The following is a 26,864-nucleotide window of genomic DNA, read 5'->3' on the forward strand; positions in this document are numbered from 1 at the left end:
AGGTTGAGATGGCCAAATTAGCTTAAATTAGCTTAAAGCATAGCACAATTAGTTACATAAGGCAGAAATGCCTTGAAATGAAACCTTTTAACTGGGCAAATCATACAGAAGATCCCACAATCCCTCCTTGATTCAAAGGCCGCTGTAGCCTCTGTACTTGTATTAGTGCTACTAAACTATGATAAGGCCTTGTATCTGTCATGTCCATGAGTAAAATGGGTTCTCCCAGGCTGTACCCACCCAATTTCAGAGAGTGAGATCCTACTGTAGCACTCCTGCCATTGTTTGCCCGCATGTTACATAAGTTTACCAAGCTGGAAAAGGGGGGATAGTGCAGCAGCCAAGGTTAGCACCAGGATTTTCCACTTTGGCAGGAAAAGTTGCTGCTCAATGCCTACTCTGCCATTGCAATAAATCTGGAAAGCTGTCACCAGTGGCTGCAGCAGTAGGCCCACACTGTACACTTTTATGCAGCTGCAAATTGACTTTATACAAATGCCCAAATGTATGGGATATAGCTATGTACTTGTCATTGTATGTTTATTTTCGCAATAGGTAGAAGCATGCCCAACTAGAAAGAATGACGCTGTTACTGTAGCTAAGGTACTGTTACGTAAATATGTTCCTTGATCCGGGGTTCCTGAGACACTATCTAATGACAATGTCCTGAAGCCCTGCCTCTGGCCCGCATGGTCATGCGCTCTCATCCCAATTCTACTACCTCTTTGATACTTTATGAGATTGTAATGGGACTGTCCATGCGCTTATCTATCTCTCCACCTCTCACTATTAAACAAATGAATATCCATTCCATGGATGAAGGAATGATAGACTATTGTATAGCGCTAACCAACTCTCTTAAAGATTTGCATTCCCAGGTCGTCGAGGCTCAGAAGCAAGTCACCAGTGAGGGCTGCCATACCAACCAAGCAAGAGACTTAGTTTTCATTAAGACTTTCCGAATAGCTGCCTGGAACCTTGGTGGGAGGGATCTTAGCATGTCCTGCTGACAACTCACACAGTCGTGAAGGTGGAAGGGAAATCTTGGTGGATACATGCAAGCCACAGCAAGTGGGCACCCTCAGAAGAAGAAACTTAAACAAGACTTGATACTGTTTGAAATGTGATTTTTTAAAAATTGTCACTGATTGTACTACCCTCTGCAGAGACATGGATTAGCAATTCCTTGAGTTGAAGAATGCAGGCTGTTGCTTCACAGGGCAACCAGATCCAATGTTGGATCTGTACTCACCTCCCTGCCCCCCTGCCTGATCAAAAATGCATTTTTGTGCTCCCACTTCAAACCTTGAGTGGTCTGTGGAAGCTACGGTGATTCTCATCGAACATGTGCCTATCTGGAGGCAACACCCTACCCCTGTGGCCATTAAGACACCAGCTTGGTTGTGTGTAAGGAGAAATTATAGCCATGGGGCTATTTGGATGGGTAGTCTTCCACTGAGCTCCGTAACTTATCTTGCTGACTATGACTACCAGGAAGCCTGTTGGTTTCGCTTCCACAATTAGTCCGGTCCTATAACATCCTTTAGGGATTGCACGACTAACAATCCTTCATGCATCGCTCAAACCCCCCACATCCGAGGCTGAACTCCACTGTCCCAAGGATGAGTGTGATTGCCAATGGTCACACAACCTCCCCCTCAATGGTCTTGTTACCATCTAGCCTTCTGACAGCATCTATCCCAAGGGATTAGGACTTAGTAACCGTGGGGATTGGTCCAGGCGTGCAGACCAAGTAGGCCTCAGGGGGTCCACATCTCAGTCAGACTTGTCATGTCCGTTGGTATGCCCCGGAGAAATCTCCCAATACCCAGTATTGGCTTATCTTTTGCCAAAACTCCACATTCTGGTACCTGACCCTTGTTCGCAATGGCTCATTCTGGCTTTGTGGGGATGGAGCCTACAAGAATTTCCTCATCTTGGGTTGATAGGGTTGGCACCTGCACCATAGGTCACATGATCCTTGAGGCCTTGAAGGGTCAAGCGCCTGATCATCCACTTCCTTCACAACCATCTAAGCTTTGTGAAGTGGTCAGTTCCAAATCGCTGGTCACCTGTAACACTGGCTTTCACCTGTTTGTCCCAGCTCTCCTCCCAGGTCTTGACATCTCAGAATTAGAAAAGGCCATTATTAACATTTCTGCTACTATTGAAATAATTGAAAACAGCACCATGGATGCCATTCAGTGCTTGCAGTTGGAGATTCAGTTCGTTTCTAAAATGGTGCTTCAGAACCACATGGCCATTGATCTCTTGTAAGCGACACAATGTGGAATGTGTGTGGCTGTCAATGAGGCATGCTGCTTCTACATCAATGAGGACTGAGACCGATGTGCATACTATTCAGGAACTGGTGCACCTCCTGCACTCAGTTGTTCAGGAAAAGCCCTTTAACTGATGGGGTTGGCTCCCTAACATTGTTAGCGGTTTAGAGGCTTTCTCAAGATTCTTCTCAAATACCTTGTTGTGGGCCTGGCCTTGCTCATTGTCCTGCATGTAGTTGTCCCAACGTGTCCCTTGCAATGTCCGTTCTATTTGCCGCCCTTGTGACCCTATCCACAGCCCAGTTCCCCATCTCTTCCCGGCCTACGAATCGGCTGAGGAAGAATTTTGAAAACTAATGTGCATAGAGCTCATGGAGGGCCCAAAAGATTGTCCTTAGAGGACAAAAAGGAGGGAAGTGTGGAAGTTAAAAAGCACAGATTGAAGTTTCATAGTTTGGAAGTTAAATTGTGCAGAAGTTAATTTCAAATTAAAAATTCATGCCTCTCTGTCCAGTAGTGGAAAATGTTTATCAGCTTACTGACCTTCAAAAGGAGTCAGTCTCTGCTATTTCTTCACAGGCCCCCATAACATTTTCCTTCAGCAGAGGCTGAACAAGACCAGATTTTTTTCCATAACAAATACCAAAGGCAAGATATGAGGATATACTATGCAAATGAAGGATTAGCAGAAGTCAAATTTTTAATCGAATGAGAAAGGGTGAAATTTAATTGACAAGTATGTATCTCAATGAAAGATGTGAAAAGTCTCTTGTTCCTGATTTGCTGTAATTGACTATAACTGCTGAGCTGTATCCTCAGAACTGCTCCAGTCATCCTGTATTGGCCATTGAGTGTTCTCCTTGTGCACAAGTAATTAAAAATTTTGCATTGGATGCATGGTGTCTAGCACTGTTTGTGTTAAGAATCGCTTTTAGATTACTGCTACCCAAGAGAACGCTAACACATCGACCTAGGCACCAGCAAAGATAATAGCAAACTCAGCCCTATTGATCCTGAACAGTCCTTCTTGCTAATATCTGGGGGCTTGTGCATAGGAGAGTTGTTTTGTGGCCTAGTGAAGCTCAACCTTGTATAGTAATACTCAAGGAATCATAACTTGCAGATAGCAACCCAGACACGACCATCACCATCCCTGGATGGCACCATGGTACGTACACACTTGGATGGAGTCGCCCTGGGAATCCTCAACATTGAGTTTGGACCCCATGATGTCTGATCGCATCAGATCCAACATGAGTAAGGAAACCTCCCGCTGATTATCAAGTACCACTACCTCCTGTCAGCTGATGAATCAGTACCGCTCCAGGTTGAAGATCACTTTGTAGAGGTTCTGAAGATGGCAAGGGAGCAGAAAGTACTCTGGATGGAGCGCTTCAATGTCCATCACCAAGGGTGGCTCGGTAGCACCATCACAGACTGAGCTGGCTGAATCTGAAAGGACACAGCTGCAAGACTGCGTTTGCACAGTTGGTGAGAGAACATGGACATCCTCATCAACCTGCCGCAGATGCATTGTCAATGATAGTTTCAGTAGGAGAGACCACCACAAAGTCTTTGTGGAGATGAAGTTCCATCTTTACATTGGAGACAACTTTCATTGTGTTGTGTGGCACTGCCACCATGCTAAATGGGATTTGGTGCACATCACACAACTCAGATTGGGCAACCATGAGGCACTGTGGCATACCAGCAGTAGCAGAATTACACTCAAACACAATCTGTAACCTCTTGACCTGGCATGAACCCCCCCTCTGCCATTACCACCAAGCCAGGGGAACAATCCTGGCTCAATGAAGAGTGCAGGAGAACAAGTTAGGAACAGCACAAAGCATATTTAAAAATGAGGTCTCAGCCTGGTGGAAAATGGAATCTAATCTTAAAATGTGAGGTAATACATAGGACTAACATGGCAAGGGAATACACAATGAATGGCAGGATGCATGGAGGATCAGAGGGACCTTGGGATGCAAGTCCAAAGGTCCCTGAAAGCAGCAAGGCAAATAGATAAGGTGGTAAGAAGGCATATGGGATACTTGCCTTTATTAGCTGAGGCATAGAGTATAACAGCAGGGAGGTTATGATGGAACTGTATAAAGTGCTTATTGGACCACAGCTAGAGTTGTGTGTTTTGCTCACCATACTATAGGAAGCATTTGATTGCATTATAAAAGGCGCAGACGAGATTCACTATAATGGGCTGGAGTGTTTCAGCTATAAAAAAAAGTCTGGGGCTGTTTTCCTTAGAGCAGAGAAGGCTGAGGGGGGGCCTGATTGAAATCTCAAATTATGAGGGACATAGACTGGAAGAATTTTTTCTCCTGGTCGTGGTGTCAATAGCAAGAAGGCATTGATTTGAGGTAGAAGCAGGAGGTTTAGAGAGGATTTGAGAAAAGCTTTTGCACCGGAGGATGGTGGCAATCTGGAATTCAATGCCTGAAAGTTGGTAGAAGCTGGAGCCCTCAGAAACACTCAGCAGTTAGATGAACATTTGAAATGTCATAGCAGACAAAGTTCCAGACTTGAGTAGATATATCTTTGATGGGCCGAAGGGCCTCTTTCTGTGCTATAGAACTCTTAAATGTACAACACTTATAAATAATATCAAGCATGACAGGAGTACCTGTGTGTGCCAAACAGCTTAAGCAGCAAGCAATAGATAGAGCTATGTCATTCCACAACCAAAGGATTAGATTTAAAATCTTCAATCCTGCCACATCCAACCATGAATGGTGGTGGATAATTGAACAAATGACTGATGGAGGCTCCACAAATTACCAAAGCCTCAATGATTGCAGGGGTGGTGGTGGTGGTGGGAGTACTTCAGTGCAAAAGATACTGCTGAAGCATTTGTAAAATATGTCAGCCAAAATTGTGGAGTGAACGATTGATCCATTTCAGTGTCCTCCTGAGGTCCCCAGCATCCCATATGCCATACTTCAATTCACTCCACACAATAGGAATGGACACTGAAAAGACTATGGACCTGACAAAATTCTGCAACAGTGCTTAACACCTGTGCTACTGAACGTGTATCAAGGAATCATACATCACCTATAGTACAAAAGGAGGCCATTCTGCCCATCGAGCCTACACCGATGACAATCCCACCCCGGCCTGATCCCCATAACACCACATATTTACCCTACTAATCTCCATGACACCCCCTTACACTAAGAAGCAATTTAGCGTAGCCAATCAACCTAACCCGCACATTTTTGGACTGTGGAAGGAAACTAGAGCACCCGGAGGAAACTCACGCAGACACAAGGAAAATGTGCAAAGTCTACACCCAGTCACCCAATCCCGGAACTGAACCCGGGTCCTGGTGCTGTGATGCAGCAGTGCTAACCACAGTGCCACTGTGTGTAGTCCGGTATAGCTCCAATACTGGCACCTACCTGGAAATGTAGAAAATTTCCCAGGTAGTGTAACACACAAAACGCAGGATGCCAAATATGTGGTGTTGTGGGGATCAAGCTTGGGTGGGATTACCACCCCATCAGTCTACTCTCAAACATCAGTAAAATAATGGAAAGGGGCCATCAGAAGTGCTATCATGTGGCACTTCCTTCCATAGCCTGCTTGCAGACACTCAGTTAGAGTCCCATTTGGGTCATTTAGCTCCTGACCTCCTTACAGCCTTGCTTCAAATATGGACAAAGCAGTTGAACATGACCTGGTGTCTTGTGACCACTCATCTTGTTCACCCCAGTCCAACACATCCCCATGTCAGCTGCTGAGGTGTGATGAGAGTAACTACCCTGAACATCAAAACAGCATTTGACTGAGTGTGGCATCAATGAGCCCTAGCAAAACTGGAGTCAATGGAATCAGGTTGAAAACTCTCTCCTGGTTGGAGTCACACCTGACACAAAAGATGACTGTGGTTGGAGGACAACATCTTTGCTCCAGGACAACACTACAGAGTTCCTCAGAGTAATATTCGTGGCCCAACCATCTTCAGCTGCTTCATTAATGATCTTCCTTCTATCATAAAATCATGACTGCGGTTGTTAGCTAATGATTGCACAATGTTCAGCACCATTTGCAACACCTCAAGCAGTCCATGTCCAAATACTCATGCTTGGTGATTGGACTCCATCCACAAACATTCATTCCCTCCACCACCAACAAACAGTGGTAGCAGTGCATAATATTTACAAGATGCACCAAGGTTCCTTTGACAACACCTTCCAAATGCTCGACTGCTACCATTTAGATGGGTAACAGATACATGCATCTCGAAGTACCCCTCCAAGCCACTTACCATTCTGACATGGAAATATATCACTGTTCCTCCACTATCGCGGGGTCAATATTTGGAACTCCATCCCTAACAGAACTGTGAATGCACTCTAAACCATCTGGAGTGCAACGGTTCAAAGAGGCAGCTCATCACACTACCTTCACAAGGGCAATTAGGGATGGGCAATAACTGCTGGCCTAGCCAGTAATGTTCACATCCCATAAACTTAGCAATGAACGAATTCTGTGTGACTTCTATTGATGGCTCAGAATGTAATACTTTACAGAATAGTAAAGCCTATGTTTGAATCTTGATTTAAGGCACATTTGTTAATTTCATCCACGCAGCCATCAGACAGAGAATTTCTAAGATGTGGAAGAGAAAATTGCCACCTCTTCCCACTGCCACTTGTTACTTAAGTTAAAACAGTATTGCAATTCACAAAGAAAGAAAGGGTAGGTTTTCCACACTGGCCCATGCATGTTTCACAGCGGTGGAGGCAGCTGGATCAGAGGTTCCCAATGCTGACAGAACCAGAAGATCTTGCTGCAAAGAACAACCAGAAAAATCTAGCCAAGAGTCTTGAGAAGGCTGCCCCATCTGTGATCAAAGAAAGAGAGGATGATATCAAACAAAAAGGTGTATATTGCTGTGAAGATTAATGGTGGGCAAGATAATTTAGAAAATTTTAGAAACCAGCAAAGACTGATAAAAAATATTAGAGGGAGAAATTAAACTGAGAACAAAATAGCAAGAAATATATAAGAACAGACAGTAAGCCCTTCCAGAGCAAAAAAAGGAAAAGAGTAGCTAAAATAAATGTTGGCCCCTTAGTGGGGAATTTAAAATAGAAAACAAGGAAACAGCAGAGTCTTTGAACAAGTATTTTGTATATGTTTTCTCAGCAGAAGACAAAAAAACACATCCCAAGAATAGTAAAAAACCAAGTGAGAAAGAAATGGAAGATCTTAAAATGACCAATTTCGTGAGATAAAAGGTACTAGGTACAAGTCCCACAGACCTGATGGTTTGCACTCTTGGATCTTGAAAGAAATTGTGAATGTATTGGTTGCAATTTTCCAAAATTTACTAGATTTTGGAAAGGTCCCAGCAATTTGGAAAATGACAAATGTAACACCTCTGTTCAAGAATGGAAGAAGACGGAAAGCAGGAAACCATTAGCCAGTTAGTCTAACATCTATCATTCTGCTACATTCCATTACTAACAATAAGCAGCAGGGCATTTAGAGAATGTTAAGATTATAACATTGACTTAAATGGTTTTGTGAGAGGGAAATTGTCTTTGACTAAATAGAGTTCTTTGAGTAAGTGATAAGCAGGATGGCTAAGTAGAATAGATGTACGGGGTGATTCTCCTGGAGTGCTGCGCTGCTCTAGCAGCATAACGGATTAGAGATATCAGTGGAGGCCACTTAGCAGGCTCCCCACTGGGTACCACAGCCTCCATGCTTATCCGTGCCAAAATCTTTTGGAGTCATCAGCTCCCTGCCAGAAATTTCCAGCTGCATCCCATTAGTGGGCTTGGGACTGAAGTCTCTGGGACGTCCAGCATCTCCACCCTCAGTTCCCCCCTCCTCCTTCGCACCAAAGGAATGGTTCACTCCAGTGGAATTTACTGCTGTACCCCATGAACTGGAAACAGGTGCCTCTCCAGCACGCACCCCCTCCCCCCAGGAGGCTGGGGATTAAGGGGAGGGGGAGTGGGGTAGAGGGGGTGGGGCCTATTGGGGAAATCAGTGGGGGAGGGGGTCCCATTGCCACTCCGCTAGAGGATTGGTGGGAGAGGGAGGAAAGAGGATGAGGAGAGGGAAAGGGGAGGCTGGTGATTCAGGTCTGCAGCATGGGGTGGGAGAGAGTGGTGGAGAGAGTAGGGCCATCAAGGCTTGCCCAGAGAGGTTCAGGAGGCCAACAATCGGGGGTTGGTGGGGGTGAGTGTCAGCGATGTGGGGTCATGGAGCCGTGGGGCTGACCTCCAATCGAGCTCATCAGCGATCGAAAGGCCGGTAGTGCAGGGCCATTGCATCGATCTCCGCTCTGACAGATTGGCGCATATGCAATGGTCCATTCAGCACTATGCTGGCAGCCTCTCCAGCAGGAATAGGCCCCACCCCCTTATTTTCAGAGTAAATAGCAATGAGGCACTCTACAGTGTTCAGTCTCAGATTCATTCTGAAAATCCCACTAAAAGAAAATCAGCGGGAGTTACTCCAGTTTTAATGCAAATTCGGCACTTTGAATCTTCTTTGGGAGAACTGTCCCCATAGTGTATCTGGATTTCCAAAAAGCATTTGATATGGTGCTGACTGATTCTATGAAAGGTCAGTGCACAAGTTGGCTGGGCTGATATTAGCACGTAAAGAGGAGTGGCTAATAGGGAATGGAGAGTTGGGAGAGGTCGGCAAACTGTAGTGAAGGGGATCAGCCAAAAGGATCGGTGTCAGACCCTCAACTATTTCTCTACATTATTGACTTGGATAAAGGGACTTTTGGTAGCCAAATTTGCTTATGCTAGAAACATAGCTAAGAAAACAATTCATAGGAAAATACTACAATATCTGCAATGGGAAATAGGTTAAGTGAGTGAGCAAACATCTGGTGGTGCAGTATAACGTTGGAAAGAGGGTGATACAAAAGCAGAACATTATTTAGATGGAGAGGGGCTGTAGAGAGCTGTGGCACAGAGGGATCTGGGTGTTCTTGTACATGAATCACAAAAGTTAGCATACAGCTCCAGCAGGTAATTGTGAAGGCAAATTGAATATTCATCTTTATTGCAAGAAGGATGAAGTATAAAAATAGTAACATCTTGTTACGACTGTACATGGCATTGGCTAGACCACACCTACAGTACTGCACACAATTTTGGTCCCCTTATTAACAGAACAATGTACTTGCATGGGAGGCAGCTCAGAGAAGATTCACTCAACAGCTTCCTGGGATGAAGGGGTTGTCTTATGATAAAAAGCTGAGAGGTTGACCCTATACTCACTGGAGTTTAAAAGTATGAGAAGTGATCTTATTGAAACATATGAAGGACACTTGATGGGATGTTTCCCCAGGTGGAATTTAGAACTAGGGGACACAGTTTCAAAATAAGAAGTCTTTTAAGATTGAGATGAGGAATGATTTTTTTCTTCTCTGTTAATCTTTGGAATTCATTACTTCAGAGAACAGTGGATGTTATTCAATATATTCAAGGCTCAGTGAGCAGACTTTTGATCCACAAGGGAGTCAAAAATTACACATAATATGAAAAACAAAATACGATAGATGCAGGATACCTGAAATTAGAAAATAGAAAATACAGGAAAGACTCAAAAGGTCTGGCAGCATCTATAGAGAGAGAAACAGAGTTAATGTTTTGAGTCCATATGAATCTTCTTCAGAGGATTATGTTGGGAATGGGGGGATTGTGATTTGGCAGGAAAATGAGTTGAGGCCACAGGCAGATCAGCCATGGTCTTATTGAGTGTGGAGTAGATTTCAGTGGTCAAATGGCTTATTCCTGCCTCCATTTCTTATGTTGCATTTGCTATGGTATTTTCCATAGTTAAACTGCCTGTCATCATTAATTATATTACATGACAAATCCCAGCAAAGAACACTTTCACCAGAGGAAAAGGAGAAAACTGAATAAATCAAAACTTATAATTGGAAATAATAATAGAAAAGTGAATGGAGGTGTGGGAGGGTGGGTGGATGGAGTGGGGCAAGACATTGGTTTTCTTTAAAGCAGTGGATGAACTGATAAATGTGTGGGAGAACGCTATCTTATCAATAGGCCAGTTAGTGAACAGATCGGTAGAATGCTATAATCTCCCTCGTACACAGGTCTGTAGATCAACAGATCAGAGTCAACAGACCTTCATGAACAGAAATCAATGGGTGAATAACTATTTCTGCAGCAACTTCTTTTAAAATCTTCAGATGCAAATGATCAGGCCATGGGACTTGTGAACTCTTTATGCCACTAGTTTCCCAGTACTTGTTTCCATGTGATTTTGGTTGTTTTAAGTTCCTTCCTGCCTTTTATCTGTTTATTTTATGCTATTCATTGAATTTTTTTTGTGTCTTCCCTTGTGAAGACAAATAGGAAATATTTGTTCAAATCATTATGGACAGGGGACAAAAGATAGACTGCAAATCCCAATTTCCTTCCATTCTGTACACAATTATTGCAGTTTACTTTTGAAAAGGTAGAAGTGTGTGTTTTTCTAAATCCCTGTTAGTGTGTACGGTCAAATTTAAAATATCAGCAGCAGACTTTTATGGGTTTAAACAAAGAGAATTATTTATATACCCACTTACCCCGAAAGACCGAAACACTGTGTTAATCACATAATATAGCCAAGAAAGATACAATTAAAGAACACACTGCAATACTCTAATTATGTTAACAATCACATATATTTCCAAGTGCAGCAAAGAAGGAAGCTTTTTTCCTCTATTCTTGAATTGGAATTCCAATAAGATAGCTATTGTTGGATGTCAGGAATATTGCAGGATTTACTTGGTGAGAAAGTTGTTTAGCAGATGATGAAGTCGGGCACTTTTGGCTATTGAATCAGGTCCAATTACTTTTAGGTGAACTCAGCATTGAAATCAGGCTGGGAAGTTTTTTAAAATACGTTTCAGTTTTTCACTTCTTAAAAGGAACAGGTCACATAAGCTATTTGCTGCAGCTACTGCCTTGTGGGTGTTATTCCACAGACTGTCCCCAGGTCTCCACTGAATTTTGAGATGAAAGGATTTCAGTATTAGAGAATCTGTTTCAGTCATGTGGTCAATGACATAAACTAAAAGGCAGGTGATCTTTCAGTTTCACAGAACAGTTCCTCTCATTTGTTCAATGGCTATTTCTATACAATATAAGTGTTGTATAGTGTTTCATACTGAACTTGTGGCTAACTGGTCTTGACAGCTTTCCCTTTTTACAGGACTCTAAGTGTCAGATCTGCTGGAAAACTGGAGTAAAACACACAATTTTTTCAGTGGGAGTTCACACTCAAATCTCCCAGCTGGGGCCGATTCACACTGGAAAGGCTGAAATTAGCGGGCCTCTGCACGTGCGCAGTGACTCCAAACTGTCAGCCTGCAGGTTGCTGGCCAACTCAATTGTTGGCCAGCCCAGAACCCCCCTGCAGTGCTGGCCTTCCATGGCCCGATCGCAGCTCTCCCCATTTATTCGCGGGCCAGCCCCTTCTCCCCATCAATGCACTCCCCCCAACGCACCCTCCCCAAAATCCCAGACTGCCCGATCTCCAGACCAGCCCCACCCCATCCCAATCACTGGACTCCCTCCTACCATGACTGGATCCCAATGCAGAATGGTCCATGCCATGGGCAGTGCCAAGATGTCCCTTGGGCATGGGCACTTTGCCCCTTGGGCAGTGCTGAGAGCACAAGGTAGCACTGCCGAGGGGCACCACACCCTGGCCGACTACCTAGGGGGCCCTGATACTCTAGGGGGTCAGGCCTCTAGCTCCCTGAAAGTGAGGAGCTAGTCTGAGCCCCGCTGGAGTGAAATACTCCTAGTGGGCTGCGAGATGCTAGCAGGCCTGGAGAATTCAGTTCTGGGTCCACTAATACACATACTATTTAAATGCCAGCCCCGCCTCCCAGCTGATTTCCAATGCCGCACAGATGTCACCGGAAATCTGAGCCTGGGAGACACAAGTGCAGTGCGAATGCCGTGGGAATCTCACAAATGGGCTGACGTGCGATTCTCCAGCCCACTGTGCTATCCTTTAGCTTTGCCGGATGGGAGAATCACCCCCACAGAATCTAGGAGTCCATTGGTTCTGCGTTTTAGAGTAATGCTCAAGCAATGACAAGCTTGAATTCCACAAAATAATGGTGTCTAGGCATGTCCATTCAAGGGAGAGACCCTCATCCAATCTGTTTTAATTCAAGCTTTCTGAAAATTTGATGGTCTGGGTTCAAGTTACAAGATCACCTGCTGCTTTGGCAGCCACTTTAGTTCATCATTTTCCATTTTTAAATAAATAATGGCAGTTTCAGCAGCTTCCATAAAGGCATAGTCCATGTTAAAAGTTATGAATATGATTGTTTTACTGAGCATGTCAAAAATCTCTACCATTTCCTTATTTCTCAACATTAATTCCCCAGTCTCATCCGCCAGGGGGCCTAAGTTCAGCTACTTTCTTCCCTTTTATTCAGCTAAACAAGCTGTGCCGAAGCGCACAAGTTACTGTCAAAGTTTCCGCTTTAGTTGGGGATAAACAAGCACACTGCTGGAGAAGGACCTACAGTTATTTAATTAGGTATTTTCACTAGCCATCAGTGAATGATTTAGGTCTATAGAATTTCAGCTGGTGAATACAAGTAAAGTAAATCTCTACTATCACTATCCATAGTTTCAGGCTACAACATGTATGTTGCCACAACAACGCAGAGTCCTTAAGAGGCCGGATGTTTCAGTTGGTTGGATGACTGGTGTGGACCAGATTGGTCCACACCAGTGTTGTCTCCAGTTCCAGCTGGGCTGGATTCAGGAAATGCCTCCTTGCCTTATATGTAGTGGAGATTACAGTACTGTGGGTCAGACCTCCATTCAGGCAGAGAACTGGTAGCTTTGACAAGTGCACAAGTAAGCAAGCATGGAGAGAGCAATTCCTGACTGAGTCGAGTTTGAGACAGTGTAAGCTTGAGAATTTGATAAATGAGGGAATTCGGTGCAATTAGGGATGAGGTGCTATTATGATGACCTTTTACAAAAAGGAGTCGTCCATGAGAGGAAGCCAGAGAGCGACGGTGGGATATGGGAACTGAAGTCTGTAAGGATAATTAGGTGAACAGATTGGTGAGTGGTTGATGAGTTTTAAGGTTTCTCTCTAATCTGGCTGGGAGAGGGGTGGGGTAGTAGTTTAGCCTGGTTCTGGGGGAGATTCAAGTACGGTATTGAATTTATAGCTCAATTAGTTACAGCACTTCATATAGCTATAAATAATAATTAAATCATATTTTTAAACCTAACTTTTAAAAAAAAGACAATGAAGATGGCAGGGTAGATGATGTGTTGCAGCTGCAGCATATGAGTCCTGGTGGATATCTGTATGATATACAGCAATTGTATTATGTGGAATTGCCAGTGTTAGACTGGGGTGGGCACAGTAAGTGGTCTCACAACACCAGGTTAAAGTCCAAAAGGTTTATTCGGTAGCACGAGGTTTTGGAGCACTGCCCCCCTCATCAGGTGAATGTAGGATTTGTTTCACAAACAGGACATGCATAGACACAAACTCAATTACAAAATAATGGTTGGAATGCAAGTCTTAACAGGTAATCAAGTCTTTACAGGCACAGACAATGTAAGCGGAGAGACGGTTAAGCACAGGCTGAAGAGGCATAAATTGTCTCCAGCCAGGACAGTTAGTGAGATTTTGCAATCCCAGGAAAGTTGTGGGGGTTACAGATAGTGTAACATGAACCCAAGATCCCAGTTGAGGCCGTCCTCATGTGTACGGAACTTGGCTATCAGTTTCTGCTCAGTGATTCTGCTCAGTGTGTCACAAAGGCCACCTTGGAGAACGCTTACCCGAAGATCAGAGGCTGAATGCCCTTGACTGCTGAAATGTTCCCCGACAGGAAGGGAACACTCCTGCATGGTGATTGTTGAGTAGTGTCCATTCATCCATTGCTCGTAGCGTCTGCAGGGTCTCGGCAATATACCATTCCTTGGAACATCCTTTCCTGCAGCGTATCAGGTAGACAATGTTGGCCAAGTCACAAGAGTATGTACTGTGTACCTGGTGGATAGTGTTCTCACGTGAGATGATGGCATCCATGTCGATGATCGGGCATGTCTTGCAGAGGTTGCTGTGGCAGGGTAATGCGGCGTCGTGGTCATTGTTCTCCTGAAGGTTGGGTAGTTTGCTGCGTACAATGGTCTGTTTGAGATTGCGCGGTTGTTTGAAGACAAGAACATAAGAACATAAGAAATAGGAGCAGGAGTAGGCCATCCAGCCCTTCGAGCCTGCCCCGCCATTCAATAAGATCATGGCTGATCTGTTGCTGCTCAGTTCCACTTTCCCGCCCTCTCCCCATAACCCTTAATCCCCTCCCTTATCAAAAACCCATCAACCCGCGTCTTAAAAATATTTAGCGAGGCAGCCTCCACCACTTCAACGGGCAGAGAATTCCAGAGATTCACCACCCTTTGAGTGAAGAAGTTCCTCCTCAACTCCGTTCTAAACAGCCCCCCTTTTATCTTGAGGCTGTGCCCCCTAGTCCTACTGTCTTTTTTGAGCGGGAAGAGTCTCTCCACCTCTATCCTATCCATCCCATTCATCATCTTATACGTCTCAATGAGATCTCCCCTCATTCTTCTAAACTCTAACGAGTACAAGCCTAGTTTATTCAGCCTCTCCTCATAGCTCAACCCCCTCAACTCCGGTATCAGCCTAGTAAACCTCCTCTGCACTCCCTCCAAGGCCAAAATATCTTTGCGCAGGTGCGGCGCCCAAAACTGCACACAGTACTCCAGTTGCGGCCTCACCAATGCCCTATACAGCTGCAGCAACACCTCCCTACTTTTATATTCAATCCCCCTCGCTATGAAGGCCAGCATCCCATTTGCCTTCCTGACCACCTGCTGCACCTGCAAGCTGGGTTTTTGCGGCTCATGCACAAGGACCCCGAGGTCCCTCTGCACCGCCGCCTGCTGCAGTTTTTCGCCCCGTAAGTAATAGTCCTTCCTACCATTCTTCCTACCAAAGTGGACCACCTCACACTTGCCAACATTAAATTCCATTTGCCATTTCCTGGCCCATTCGCCCAGCCTATCTAGATCCTTCTGCAGACTCTCCACACCCTCCGCACAATTTGCCGTTCCCCCAATCTTGGTGTCATCAGCAAATTTCGACACCCTACACTCGGTTCCCTCCTCCAGATCATCTATATAAATGGTAAAAAGCTGAGGCCCCAGCACCGACCCCTGGGGCACTCCACTAGTCACCATCCGCCAATCCGAATAGCACCCGTTGACCCCCACTCTCTGCCTCCTATTTGACAACCAATCCTCTATCCACGCTAACACCCTACCCCCAACTCCATGTCCCTCGACCTTCTGCAATAACCTCTTGTGAGGTACTTTGTCAAACGCCTTCTGAAAATCAAGAAAGACCACATCCACCGGCTCTCCTCTATCCACCGCCCTAGACACATCCTCATAGAACTCCAGTAAATTTGTCAGACACGACTTCCCTTTAATGAAACCGTGCTGCGTCTGCTCTATCAAGCAATTCCCTTCAAGATGCCTCGCAATTTCCTCCTTAATGACAGATTCTAACATTTTACCTACCACAGACGTTAAACTAACCGGCCTATAATTCCCCGCCTTTTGCCTGGCACCCTTCTTAAACAACGGCGTAACATTAGCCGCTTTCCAATCATCCGGCACTTCCCCGGAATCCAGCGACGTCTGGAAAATAACCACCAAGGCATCCACTATCACCTCCGCCATTTCTTTCAGAACCCTCGGATGCATTCCATCCGGTCCTGGGGACTTGTCCACAATCAGCCCCTCCAGTCTGTCGAGCACCGCCTCTCTAGTAACAGTAATGTCATTAAGACCCTCCAGTCCTACCACCTTTCCATCGCTAACACCCGGCAAATTATTCACGTCCTCCTCCGTGAAGACAGAAACAAAAAAGTTATTCAATACCTTAGCCATATCCCCATCCCCCACCACTAGGTCCCCTTTCTCATCCTCTAAAGGACCAACGTTCACCCTAGCCAGCCTCTTCCTTTTTATATATTTATAAAAACTCTTGCTATCCTTTTTTATATTAAGTGCTAGCCCAGCTTCATAGTTTCTCCTACCCTTCTTTATCAACTTCTTTGTCAATCTTTGACAAGGTGTGGGAATGGCCTGGGCGAGATGTTCATCTTCATTGATGACATGTTGAAGGCTCTGGAGAAGATGTCATAGCTTCTCCTCTCTGGGGAAGTACAGTACGACGAAGGGTACTCTGTCCGCCGTGTCTCGTGCTTGTCTTCTGAGGAGGTCTGCGCAGTTTTTCACTGTGGCATGTCGGAACTGTCAATTGATGAGTTGAGCACCATATCCTGTTCTTACAAGGGCATCCTTCAGAGTCTGTAGGAAACTGATAGCCAAGTTCTGCATGCATAAGGGCGGCCTCAACCAGGATCTTGGGTTCATATCACTATCTGTAACCCTCACGGCTTGCCTGGGCTTGCAAAATCTCACTAACTGTCCTGGCTGGAGACAATTCACACCTCTTTAACCTGTGCTTAACCCTCTCTCCAATCGTATTGTTTGCACCTGTAATTAATTAACTGTTAAGACTCGCATTCCAACCATTATCATGTAATTGTGTTTGTGTCTATATATGCCATATAGCTACAAATAATCATTGAATCATATTTTTATATGAAACAAATCCTACACTCACCTGATGAAAGGGCAGTGCTCCAAAAGCCATACTACCAAATAAACCTGTAGATGTTGTGAGACTACACACTGAGCAATTACATCAGCTGTAAGTATCTGCAGATTGAGGAACTTCAGTTCAGAGTTTATGAACTGCAGCCTATGTGTCAGACTCTGTAATTTGTCAGGAAGCAGAAAAGTTACCAGAGCACTTTGCTCCAGGAGGGTGTCACACTCCCTTAGGCTAAGATTTGGTCTGTGGTCAGGAATATTTTGATTTGATTTATTGTTAACATACAGTGTTAATTTGGCTATACAGCCAAAGTATACCGTTCATAGAGAAGGAAATGAGAGTGCAGAATGTAGTGCTACAGCCATAGCTAGCATATAGAGAAAGATCAACTTGATGCAAGGTAGGTCCATTCAAAAGTCTGACAGCAACAAGGAAGAAGCTGTTCTTGAGTCAGTTGGTACGTGACCTCAGACTTTTCTGCCTTGATCCCAAAGGAAGAAAGTGGGGAAGAGAATGTCCTGAGTGCGTGGGGTCCTTAATAAGGCTGGCTGTTTTGCCGAGGCAGTGGGAAGTGTAGATAGAGTCAATGGATAGGAGGCTGCTTCGCGAGATGGATGGAGCTACTTTCACCTTCTGTAGTTTCTTGCGGTCTTGGGCAGAGCAGGAGCCATACCAAGCTGTGATACAACCAGAAAGAATGCTTTCCATGGTACTTCTGTAAAAGTTGGTGAGAATCATAGCTGACATGCCAAATTTCCTTAGTCTTCTGAGAAAGTAGAGAATAAGAAGATATGACAGGTTTTTTCCACTTATGTGGATGAGAGCAGAAACTGCAGGAAAGAGGAGCAAACTGGCCAAGGAACTGTATTTGCAGGTACCATTCAAGTGTTGACATTCTTAAGAGGGTGAGCAGCCAGAGGTCATTGCATACATTGATAGTAATGACATAGGTGGGAAAAGGGATGTGGTCCTGAAGTGTGAATATAGAGAGTTAGGCAGAAGGCTGAAGTGTAGGACCTCAAGACTGGTAATTTCTGAACTATTCCACGTGTTAACAAGAGGAAGAATAGGAAGATTAGGCAGCTGAATGCATGGCTTGAGACCTGGTGCAAGGAGCAGGGAATTTAGGTTTGTGGGTCATTAGGATCACTTCTGGGGCAGGGGTGACCTGTTCAAGAGGGACGGGTTACACCTGAACTGGAGGGGGACTAATATCCTGGCGAGGGGATTTGCTAGAGCCACTCAGGAGGGTTTAAGCAAGTTTGTCGGGCCGGGGGGGGGGGGACTCAAAGCAGTAGGGAAACAGAAGAGAAGGTTGAGGACAGCACGGAAGTTAAAGAGAGCACATTAAATAGTAAAGTAATCCTCGTACTTGGCAGGTCAGGCAAGAGCAAGGTAGAGCAAGGAAAGTCTCGATTAAACTGCATTTATTTTAATGCAAGAGGCCTGCCGGGCAAGGCAGATGAACTCAGGACATGGATGAGTACATAGGACTGGGATATTATAGCTATTACTGAAACGCGGCTAAGGGAGGGACAGAACTGGCAGCTCAATATTCCAGGATACAGATGCTATAGGAAAGATAGAACAGAAGGTAAGACAGGAGGGAGAGTTGCATTTTAATTAAGGGGAACATCACAGCATTACTGAGAGGGGATATTTTTGAGTGTTCACCCTCTATATGAGTAGAACTGAGAAATAAGAAGGGGGAGATCACTTTGATAGGATTGTACTATTGGGCTCCCAATAATCAGCGGGAAATTGAGGAGCAAATTTGTAAGGAATTACAGATAGTTCCAAGAAAAATAGGATGGTAATAATGGGGGACTTTAACTTTCCCAACATTGACTGGGACAACCATAGTATTACAGGCTTGGATGGAGAGAAATTTGTTGTGTGTATTTAGGAGGAATTTCTTATTTAGTATGTGGATGGCCCGACTAGAGAGGAGGCAAAACTTGACGTCCACTTAGGAAATAAGGAAGGGCAGGTGACAAAAGTGAGGAGTTGCTTGGGACCAATGAGCATTATTCCATTCGTTTTAAGATAACTATGGAGAATGATAGGTCTGGCCCAAAAGGTAAAAATTCTAAATTGGGGCAAGACCAATTTTCATGATATTAGACAAGAAATTCCAAAAGTTGATTTGGAGAGTCTCTTGGCAGGCAAGGACATCTGGTAAGTGGGAGGCTTTCAAAAGTATGTTAACCAGGGTTCAGGGTAAGCACTTTCCTTTTAGACTGAAAGCCAAGGCTGGTAGAAGTAGGGAACCCTGGGTGACTCAGGATATTGAGGCCCCGACGTGTCAGCCTGATAAAGAGTCATCTGGACTCGAAATGTCAGCTCTTTTCTCTTCTAACAGATGCTGCCAGACCTGCTGAGCATTTTCTCTTTTGGTTTCAGATTCCAGCATCTACAGTCATTTGCTTTCATCTTTGATCTAGAGGGATATAGGACAAATGTGGAAAATTGGGACTAGCTTAATGGTTAAAAACTGTGAGGCATGGACAAGTTGGGTCGAAGGACCGTTTCCAAGCTGTAAACCTGTATGACTCTATGTGGGGGAGATGTAGTTGTAGTAGGGGATAATATAGTTGGGAGATGGATGCGATTCTGTGCAACTCATGTGGAAGCTTGAGTCCCAATAGCTTTGTTGTCTGCTGGCTGTTAGAGTTAGAGCTGGGCTGCAGAGGAACTTGGGGGTGAGTGGGGAAAGGTTGTTGTTGTTGTTGTTGTCCATATGCGTACCAATGACATAGGCAGAGTGACTAAGAAAGAGATTCAGCTCAGGGAGGATGAGCAGCTCAGTGGTAGATTAGAAAGCAGAACCACAAAGTAATCATTTCTGGATTATGAGCTGTAAACAAACTGGCAGATACTAAATAATATCAGAAAATTGAGTGTGTCACTTAGAAATCGGTAAGAAGGTAATGCATTTGATTCAAGGACCACTGGCACTGTACTGGGGAAAGAGGAAGCTGTATTGCGGGGCCAAACTTCATCTGAACCCCACTGGGACCAGAGGACTGACCAACCATATAACTAAGGCTTTAAGCTAATGAGGGGGCATTAAATTAAGTAATGGGGGGAGGATTTATAAATAATGGGTCTTTGATTTAAGACTTACAGGAGGAATTTCATCTGAGGATTATTAATCTTTGAAATTCTCTTGCGCAGCGAACCATGGAGGCTGGGTCATTGAATATATTCATGGTTCAGTTGGACTAATTTTTGATTGACAAGGCAGTCAAGTGCAATGGGGAAAAGCAGGCAAGTGGAGTTAAGGCCATAATCAGATCAGTGATGATCTTATTGAATGGTGGAGAAGACTTGAGGAACTGAGTGGCCTACTCTTGTCTCTATTTCTTATGTTCTCTTACTGTCTGTTTTTATATTTCTTTATTCCCTCTTATGCTAATGTCTTCCTCTTTATTATTTGTTAATCATCTTTTGCTGTTTGGAAGGTTTTCCCAATATCATCAACCTTCACAATATTGTATATCTTCCTCTCAATTTGATACCATCCTTAATTTCCTTTGAATGCCACAAATGGTGCATCCTTCTTGCCATCTTTCTCCCTCAATGGAATATATCTTTGTTGAGATATTTTAATATTTCTCCTTAAATGTCTGTCACAGCTTTGCCACTCTTTCACCTTTCAATCTATTATTCCAGTCCATCATCATCAACTGTCTTTATACCTTTGTAATTGTCTTCATTTAAGTTTAATTCACTAACTTCAGAGCCAAGATCACCAAAGGGTGAACTTAACGTATGTAAGAGAGGTACAATCTCAGCCAAAAATAGGCATCAGTAGGTGAACTGGCTAACATGTGCGAGAGCGGTACTCTTTCAAACCAAAGCTATTGGCAGGTGAACTGATCAGAATCTAGAAATCCATTTCAGTCCAAGACAAGTATCAATTGATAAACAGATCAAAGTGTGAGGGAGTGCCACAATCTCAGCCAAAGGCATGTATTCAAGAGTATCTGTTTATTTTCTCCAAGAAAGTCACAGTAGCCTGAAAGTCGCATTGACATTCCAATTTAGTTCAAAAACAAATCACTTGCAACTTATGAACTTACCAAGATTATCTGTCACAATAAGGGCACTCTGAAACACCTTTAGTCCATGACCCACAACATGGATGAAGTCTTCAACCACCTTCATCAAGTAGATTGATCCAGGTGCAACCTATGCGAAATGAATCAACATTATTGCATTAACAGTACTACAGTGAATAATTAGAAAAATTCTTTCATTGAACAAAACATTATTCCAATCGCAACAGTCAAAATATAGTGTAACTCAATATTCATGGGCAGTGAACTGCAAGCAACTCTAACCCAAGTCTGGTACCTAATTTGAACTTCAGAACTTTAGTTAAGTTTTTTGAGTTAAATGAAACAGTTATCTTCAATCCATTGCATTGTTAATTAATAAAAATTTTTTAAAAATTCCATAACTGTTAGATAACTCTGTACAAAGCCTTGATGCCGAAATCAGCACCATGAGTGCCAAGGCTGCAGGTGTTATGTCAAAGTGGAAATGTTGACCATGGACCAACAGCAACTAACTGAAAATACAAAACTCTATGTGTACCTAGCTTGTGTTCTCAGCACCCTTTTTTACGATAGTGATGCACTTACAAGTTATGCAAGAAGCAACTGAATGCTTTTCAACTCCACTGTCTCAGAGAACACTGGGAATCTCCAGGCTGGACAGTAACAAATATAGTAGCACATGAGCATGTGAGGATCATAAGCATATTTGCCCTCAAGTCAGCAATGACTCTATTGGCTGAATCATGTAAACTGGATGATAGCCGCATCCTTAAAGACATGCTCCATGCTGGGCTTATTATCAGCACAAGACCAACAGGTTGCCCATGTCTACAATATGCAAGTGTCTACAAACAGGTTCACAAGATAACAGGATCAAAGTCATAGGAAGTCCTTGCTGCTGACTGGAGTGCCTGGAGATAAGCAGTCACTAAGGGCATGGAAACAGCAGAGCACAAAAAAAACAACCAGATGGTGGAAAAAAGAGCCCAGCAGATGGAAAGAATATCAGCCAATATTCATCTATTCTACATCATTATTCATCTGTGAAGGAACATCAGTCACGAATCAGTCTCTACTGTCACAACAAACGATGTTCCATCCAGAAGTGACATACACTCTAAGTGCAGTCGATCAGCTCCTGAGAAGGAAAGACGTCAGAGTGAGATCTACCGCCAGTTCTCATTGAATTGCAAACAACTCCATGGGAAGTCAAAAACCACTCCCCTGTGCTCTCTAAGCTATTGCTCCCAAAACCATTCAAATTTAAATTTCTCATCCATATGTTAAAATCTATGGTCTTCCTGTAACCTTTGCCCACTCTACTAGCCTGAAAGAACTCTGTGTTCCTCCAAGTTTATCTCTTTGTGAAACCCAAATTTCCATTGTCCCACTTAGCCATCATGTCTTCAGCAAATAATCGCCACCCCAGGTTCTGGTATTTCCTCCTTAAATATCTCCATCGCTCCTTCCCCCTTTAAGATGCTACTTAAGATTAGTTCCATAAACATCACTGCCTCTTCACCTCTCTCTTCTCCCTTAAGCTGCTGCCTCACCAGGGACTGGGGTTTGATTCCCGTCTTAGGTCACTGTCTGTTCGAAGATTGCACGTCCTCTCCATGTCTGCGGGGTTTGCTGTGGTTTCATCCCACAGTCTGAAAGACATGCAGGTTACGTGCATTGGCCATGCTAAATCCTCCCTCAGTGCAGCCGAACAGGCGCCAGAGAGTGGCGCCTAGGGAATTTTCATAATAACTTCATTGCAGTGTTCATGTAAGCCTACTTGTGACACTAATAAATAAACTTTAAACTTTTCAAAATCTGCCTCTTTGACTAAGCTTTTGGTTACAAGTCCTGTAATTTTCTTCTGTGATTTGGTTTCAAATGTTTTCATTGGTATTTCTCTTGTTAAACAACTTCAACGTAGCCAAATATTCCAGTCTTTTTGTCCTTTACTGAGTCTGCCCCTGCATGGGTGCAGGCAAAGCAATCTTTGGTAGATCACTTATGGAATCAATAATAGCTTGGAGAGCTCAAAGAAAAGCCCAATGAATGTAGGCCAAAAGCTCCTTGGTAGTTAAAGGAAGGATCTGAGTAACCTCTGCTAAATCAGCTGAGGTTGCACCATGCAGAGCTGGTAAGAAGGGCAAAGAAATTGTAATTGACTGAGGATATGCATATAAATGCTTGAAAAAATGTCATTGTTAAGTTTCCTTTTTTAATCATGCCACGATTTTTGCAACTTCACCATTTTTGCATTATGAGTGCCGACTCACCCTTTCTCTTAATTCATTATGAATGGTAGTACATGGCTGGAATGGGAGGATGCGCAGTTGAAGGATTGATTCATGAAATGTGAGAACAATGGGTGTCGGTTGGGGGCAGCAGCTGGGACTGGTGGTGACTTTCTTTTTTGTCATAATCAGAATATTTATTTCAACCTTCTGGCGACAATGTCATCCCTGCAAAGCAAAATACCTAGTTGGTCCGGTGAAGGGTGCCTCTCCATCTGCTTCAGTGTTTCCATTCCAAATATGTGTGATAAAAGCCTTTGTGCTCCTTCATCTGTAATGTCTTTTGTTTTGTAATGTTGTTTAGGATGCAGCAGATCACTATCCTTTTGGAGACACTTGCCAGCAAAAATTGACAGGTGCAAAGAAGAATCCAGTACTTTCGCTTTTTCAATGTGCCAGTGGCTTGTTCTACAACACAACGAGTTGTCACGGCTCTGCTTGAAATGCTTCCGTGTCTGACTACTAGGGTTGCCCTTAGGTGTCACGAGCTAAGTTTGAAAAGTATATTCCTTGACTGCTTCAAGCCAACTCTTAAATCTTAAAACTTAAAACTGGAATGAAAATATTTGAATTGTTGTATTGCCACAGTACAAAAGCATCATGACAGCTTGAGAGGAACTTGGCACAGACCTGCATGAACCACTTCAGTGTCTTTACATTAGTGGTATAATATCCTTCACTTATTCTGACTATTGTGTCTCTTAGTCATAAGTTGGCATAACTCAACACCTTGGCAAAAAAATCCATTCATCATCTGTTTCATACATTTATAGACTGCTGACTGAGAAACCCTGGATCTGCAGCTGGTGGTGCTCTTAAAGGAGCAAAAAGCAAAAAAATCAGAGGTTATGGTGACTGTGATGGTGACAGGAATGCATGATCACCAGGTGCAACAAAGAACAGCTCTCCTTGAAGGATGCTGCAGATGTTAGCAATTTCTTTTATTCTCTTCAGTCTTTGGAAGCGCTGTTTTTCAGAAAGGTCTAGGAAGCTGAGCCTTTGTACACCCTCTCACATGGGTAGTGCATCCTGTGGTCTCACCCACTGTGGTCTCCTCCCTACTCTCCTCTTGTCTGTTGTTCCTGCATAGCATGTTATCACTGCTGTACATGATGTCTGTCTTCCTCATCTGATGTGATGTCAGAAACATCTCCTGTCATGCTGAGATCCATTTCATAAACCCTTGCATTCACGATGACTGTCTGCTAAAGGCATCTGACAAAGAGTTAATTCCTTTCTGAAGTTTGACAGTATGAAGTTTAAAAACCTCAGACTGCATCTGAATATTCCCATTCATTGATGGATTTCTCAAGTCCTGTTTTGGGGCTGCTAATTCAAAAAAATGTCATTAAAATGAACTTAATGTCACCTCAAGTAAATTGGTAACCTGCCTGTGCCAATGAACATACGAACTATGGAAAATAAATTACTTGCACATACTCAAACATCTCAATTAAACCAGGAAATCTGAACATTGGATCCAGTTAGATTTCAATCTCATTTGAGTTTTGCTACCCACCTGACTCCAACACATTGCTGCTGAAATATCCTCAATATCCCTGACATACAGCACTGTTTCTGTACCCCACTGAGTGTCAAGTCTTGACTATGTGTTCAAATGCTTGGCATGGGTATTGAACATCCTTCCGATTCAGGGCTGACAATGCTGCCAGCTGAGTTAAACTGACTTGCAGCATTGCTTTATAAGATGAGAATGCAATCTAACCAATCTCTTTGTTTTTGTGGAAACTACAATGAGTAATCTGTAGTATAAATATCTGCATTATCACAGTGGGAGCACTCTCACAAGTTAGAGAGTCATGGGTTAATGATCAACAGTGAGAAGTCTCACAACACCAGGTTAAAGTCCAACAGGTTTATTTGGTAGCAAAAGCCACTGGCTTTTGAAGCGCTGCTCCTCCATCACGTGAATGGGATTTCAGTTCTCAAACAGGGCATATAAAGACACAAACTCAATTTACAAAATAATGGTTGGAATGGAGTCTTTACAGGTAATCAAGTCTTAAAGGTACAGACAATGTGAGTGGAGAGAGGGTTAAGCATCGGTTAAAGAGATGTGTGTTGGCTCCAGACAGGACAGTCAGTGAGATTTTGCAAACCCAGGCAAGTCGTGGGGGTTACAGATGAACCTTGGATCCTGGTTGAGGCCGTCCTCATGTGCGGAACTTGGCTATAAGTTTCTGCTCAGCGACTCTGCACTGTCGTGTGCCAATGAACATACGAACTATGGGAAACAAATTACTTGCACATGCTCAAACATCTCAATTAAACTAGGAAATCTGAACATTGGATCCAGTTAGATTTCAATCTCATTTGAGTTTTGCTACCCACCTGACTCCAACACAGGCAGTGAGGAGCAGTGTCTGGCAATACAGCGGGATATTGATAGGCTGGTTGATTGGGCAGATACGTGGCAAATGGAGTTTAATCCGGATAAATGTGAGGTGATGCATTTTGGCCGGAATAATGTAGGGGGAAGTTATATGATAAAGGGTAAGCCTGTAAGAAGTATAGAATCGCAGCGAGACCTGGGGGTGCAAGTGCACAAGTCTTTGAAGGTGGCAGTGCAAGTGGAGAGTGTGGTGAAGAAAGCCTATAGAACATAGAACATAGAACATTACAGCGCACGATGTTGCGCCGACCAGTTAAAAAAAACAATGACCCACTAATCTAAACCAATCCCTTTTTGTCCATAAACCTATCCACGGATCTCTTAAATGCCCCCAAACTAGGCACATTTACAACTGCAGCAGGCAGGGCATTCCGATCCCTCACCACCCTCTGGGTAAAGAACCTACCCCTGACATCCGTCCTATAACTACCACCCCTTAATTTAAAGCCATGCCCCCTCGTGCTAGCTTTCTCCATCCGAGGAAAAAGGCTATCACTATCCACCCTATCTAAACCTCTAATCATCTTATATGTTTCAATAAGATCCCCCTTAGCCGCCTTCTTTCTAGCGAAAACAACCCCAAATCCCTCAGTCTCTCCTCATAGGACCTCCCCTCCATACCAGGCAACATCCTGGTAAACCTCCTCTGCACCCTCTCCAAAGCCTCCACATCCTTCCTGTAATGTGGGGACCAGAACTGCACACAGTACTCCAAGTGTGGCCGCACCAGAGTTGCGTACAGTTGCAACATGACGCTGCGACTCCTAAATTCAATCCCCCTACCAATAAACGCCAAGACACCATATGCCTTCTTAACAACCTTATCTACTTGATTCCCAACTTTCAGGGATCTATGCACACATACACCTAGATCCCTCTGTTCTTCCACACTATTCAAAGTCCTCCCGTTAGCCCTATACTCAACACATCTGTTATTCCTACCAAAGTGAATCACCTCACACTTCTCCGCATTAAACTCCATCCGCCACCTCTCGGCCCAGCTCTGCAACCTGTCTAAGTCTCCCTGCAAACTATGACACCCTTCCTCACAATCTACCACACCTCCGACTTTGGTGTCATCAGCAAATTTACTAATCCA

General features: G+C 43.9%; 1 protein-coding gene across 5 annotated transcripts in view; it reads right to left on the reverse strand.

Moving 5' to 3' along the window:
- Positions 1 to 26,864, reverse strand: part of adgrb2 (adhesion G protein-coupled receptor B2) — a 930,376-nt gene that overhangs the window by 397,610 nt on the left and 505,902 nt on the right. For all 5 annotated transcript variants that reach the window (XM_080211622.1, XM_080211621.1, XM_080211620.1 and 2 more), the window contains one exon: positions 21,083 to 21,191. In XM_080211622.1, coding sequence (XP_080067748.1) covers positions 21,083 to 21,191 — 109 coding nt within the window. The remainder of the gene's footprint in view (positions 1 to 21,082; positions 21,192 to 26,864) is intronic.

The sequence above is a fragment of the Carcharhinus amblyrhynchos genome, chromosome 24 (assembly GCF_965287045.1).
Source record: "Carcharhinus amblyrhynchos chromosome 24, sCarAmb.v2.hapA, whole genome shotgun sequence".
In the NCBI taxonomy this organism is placed as follows: domain Eukaryota; kingdom Metazoa; phylum Chordata; class Chondrichthyes; order Carcharhiniformes; family Carcharhinidae; genus Carcharhinus; species Carcharhinus amblyrhynchos.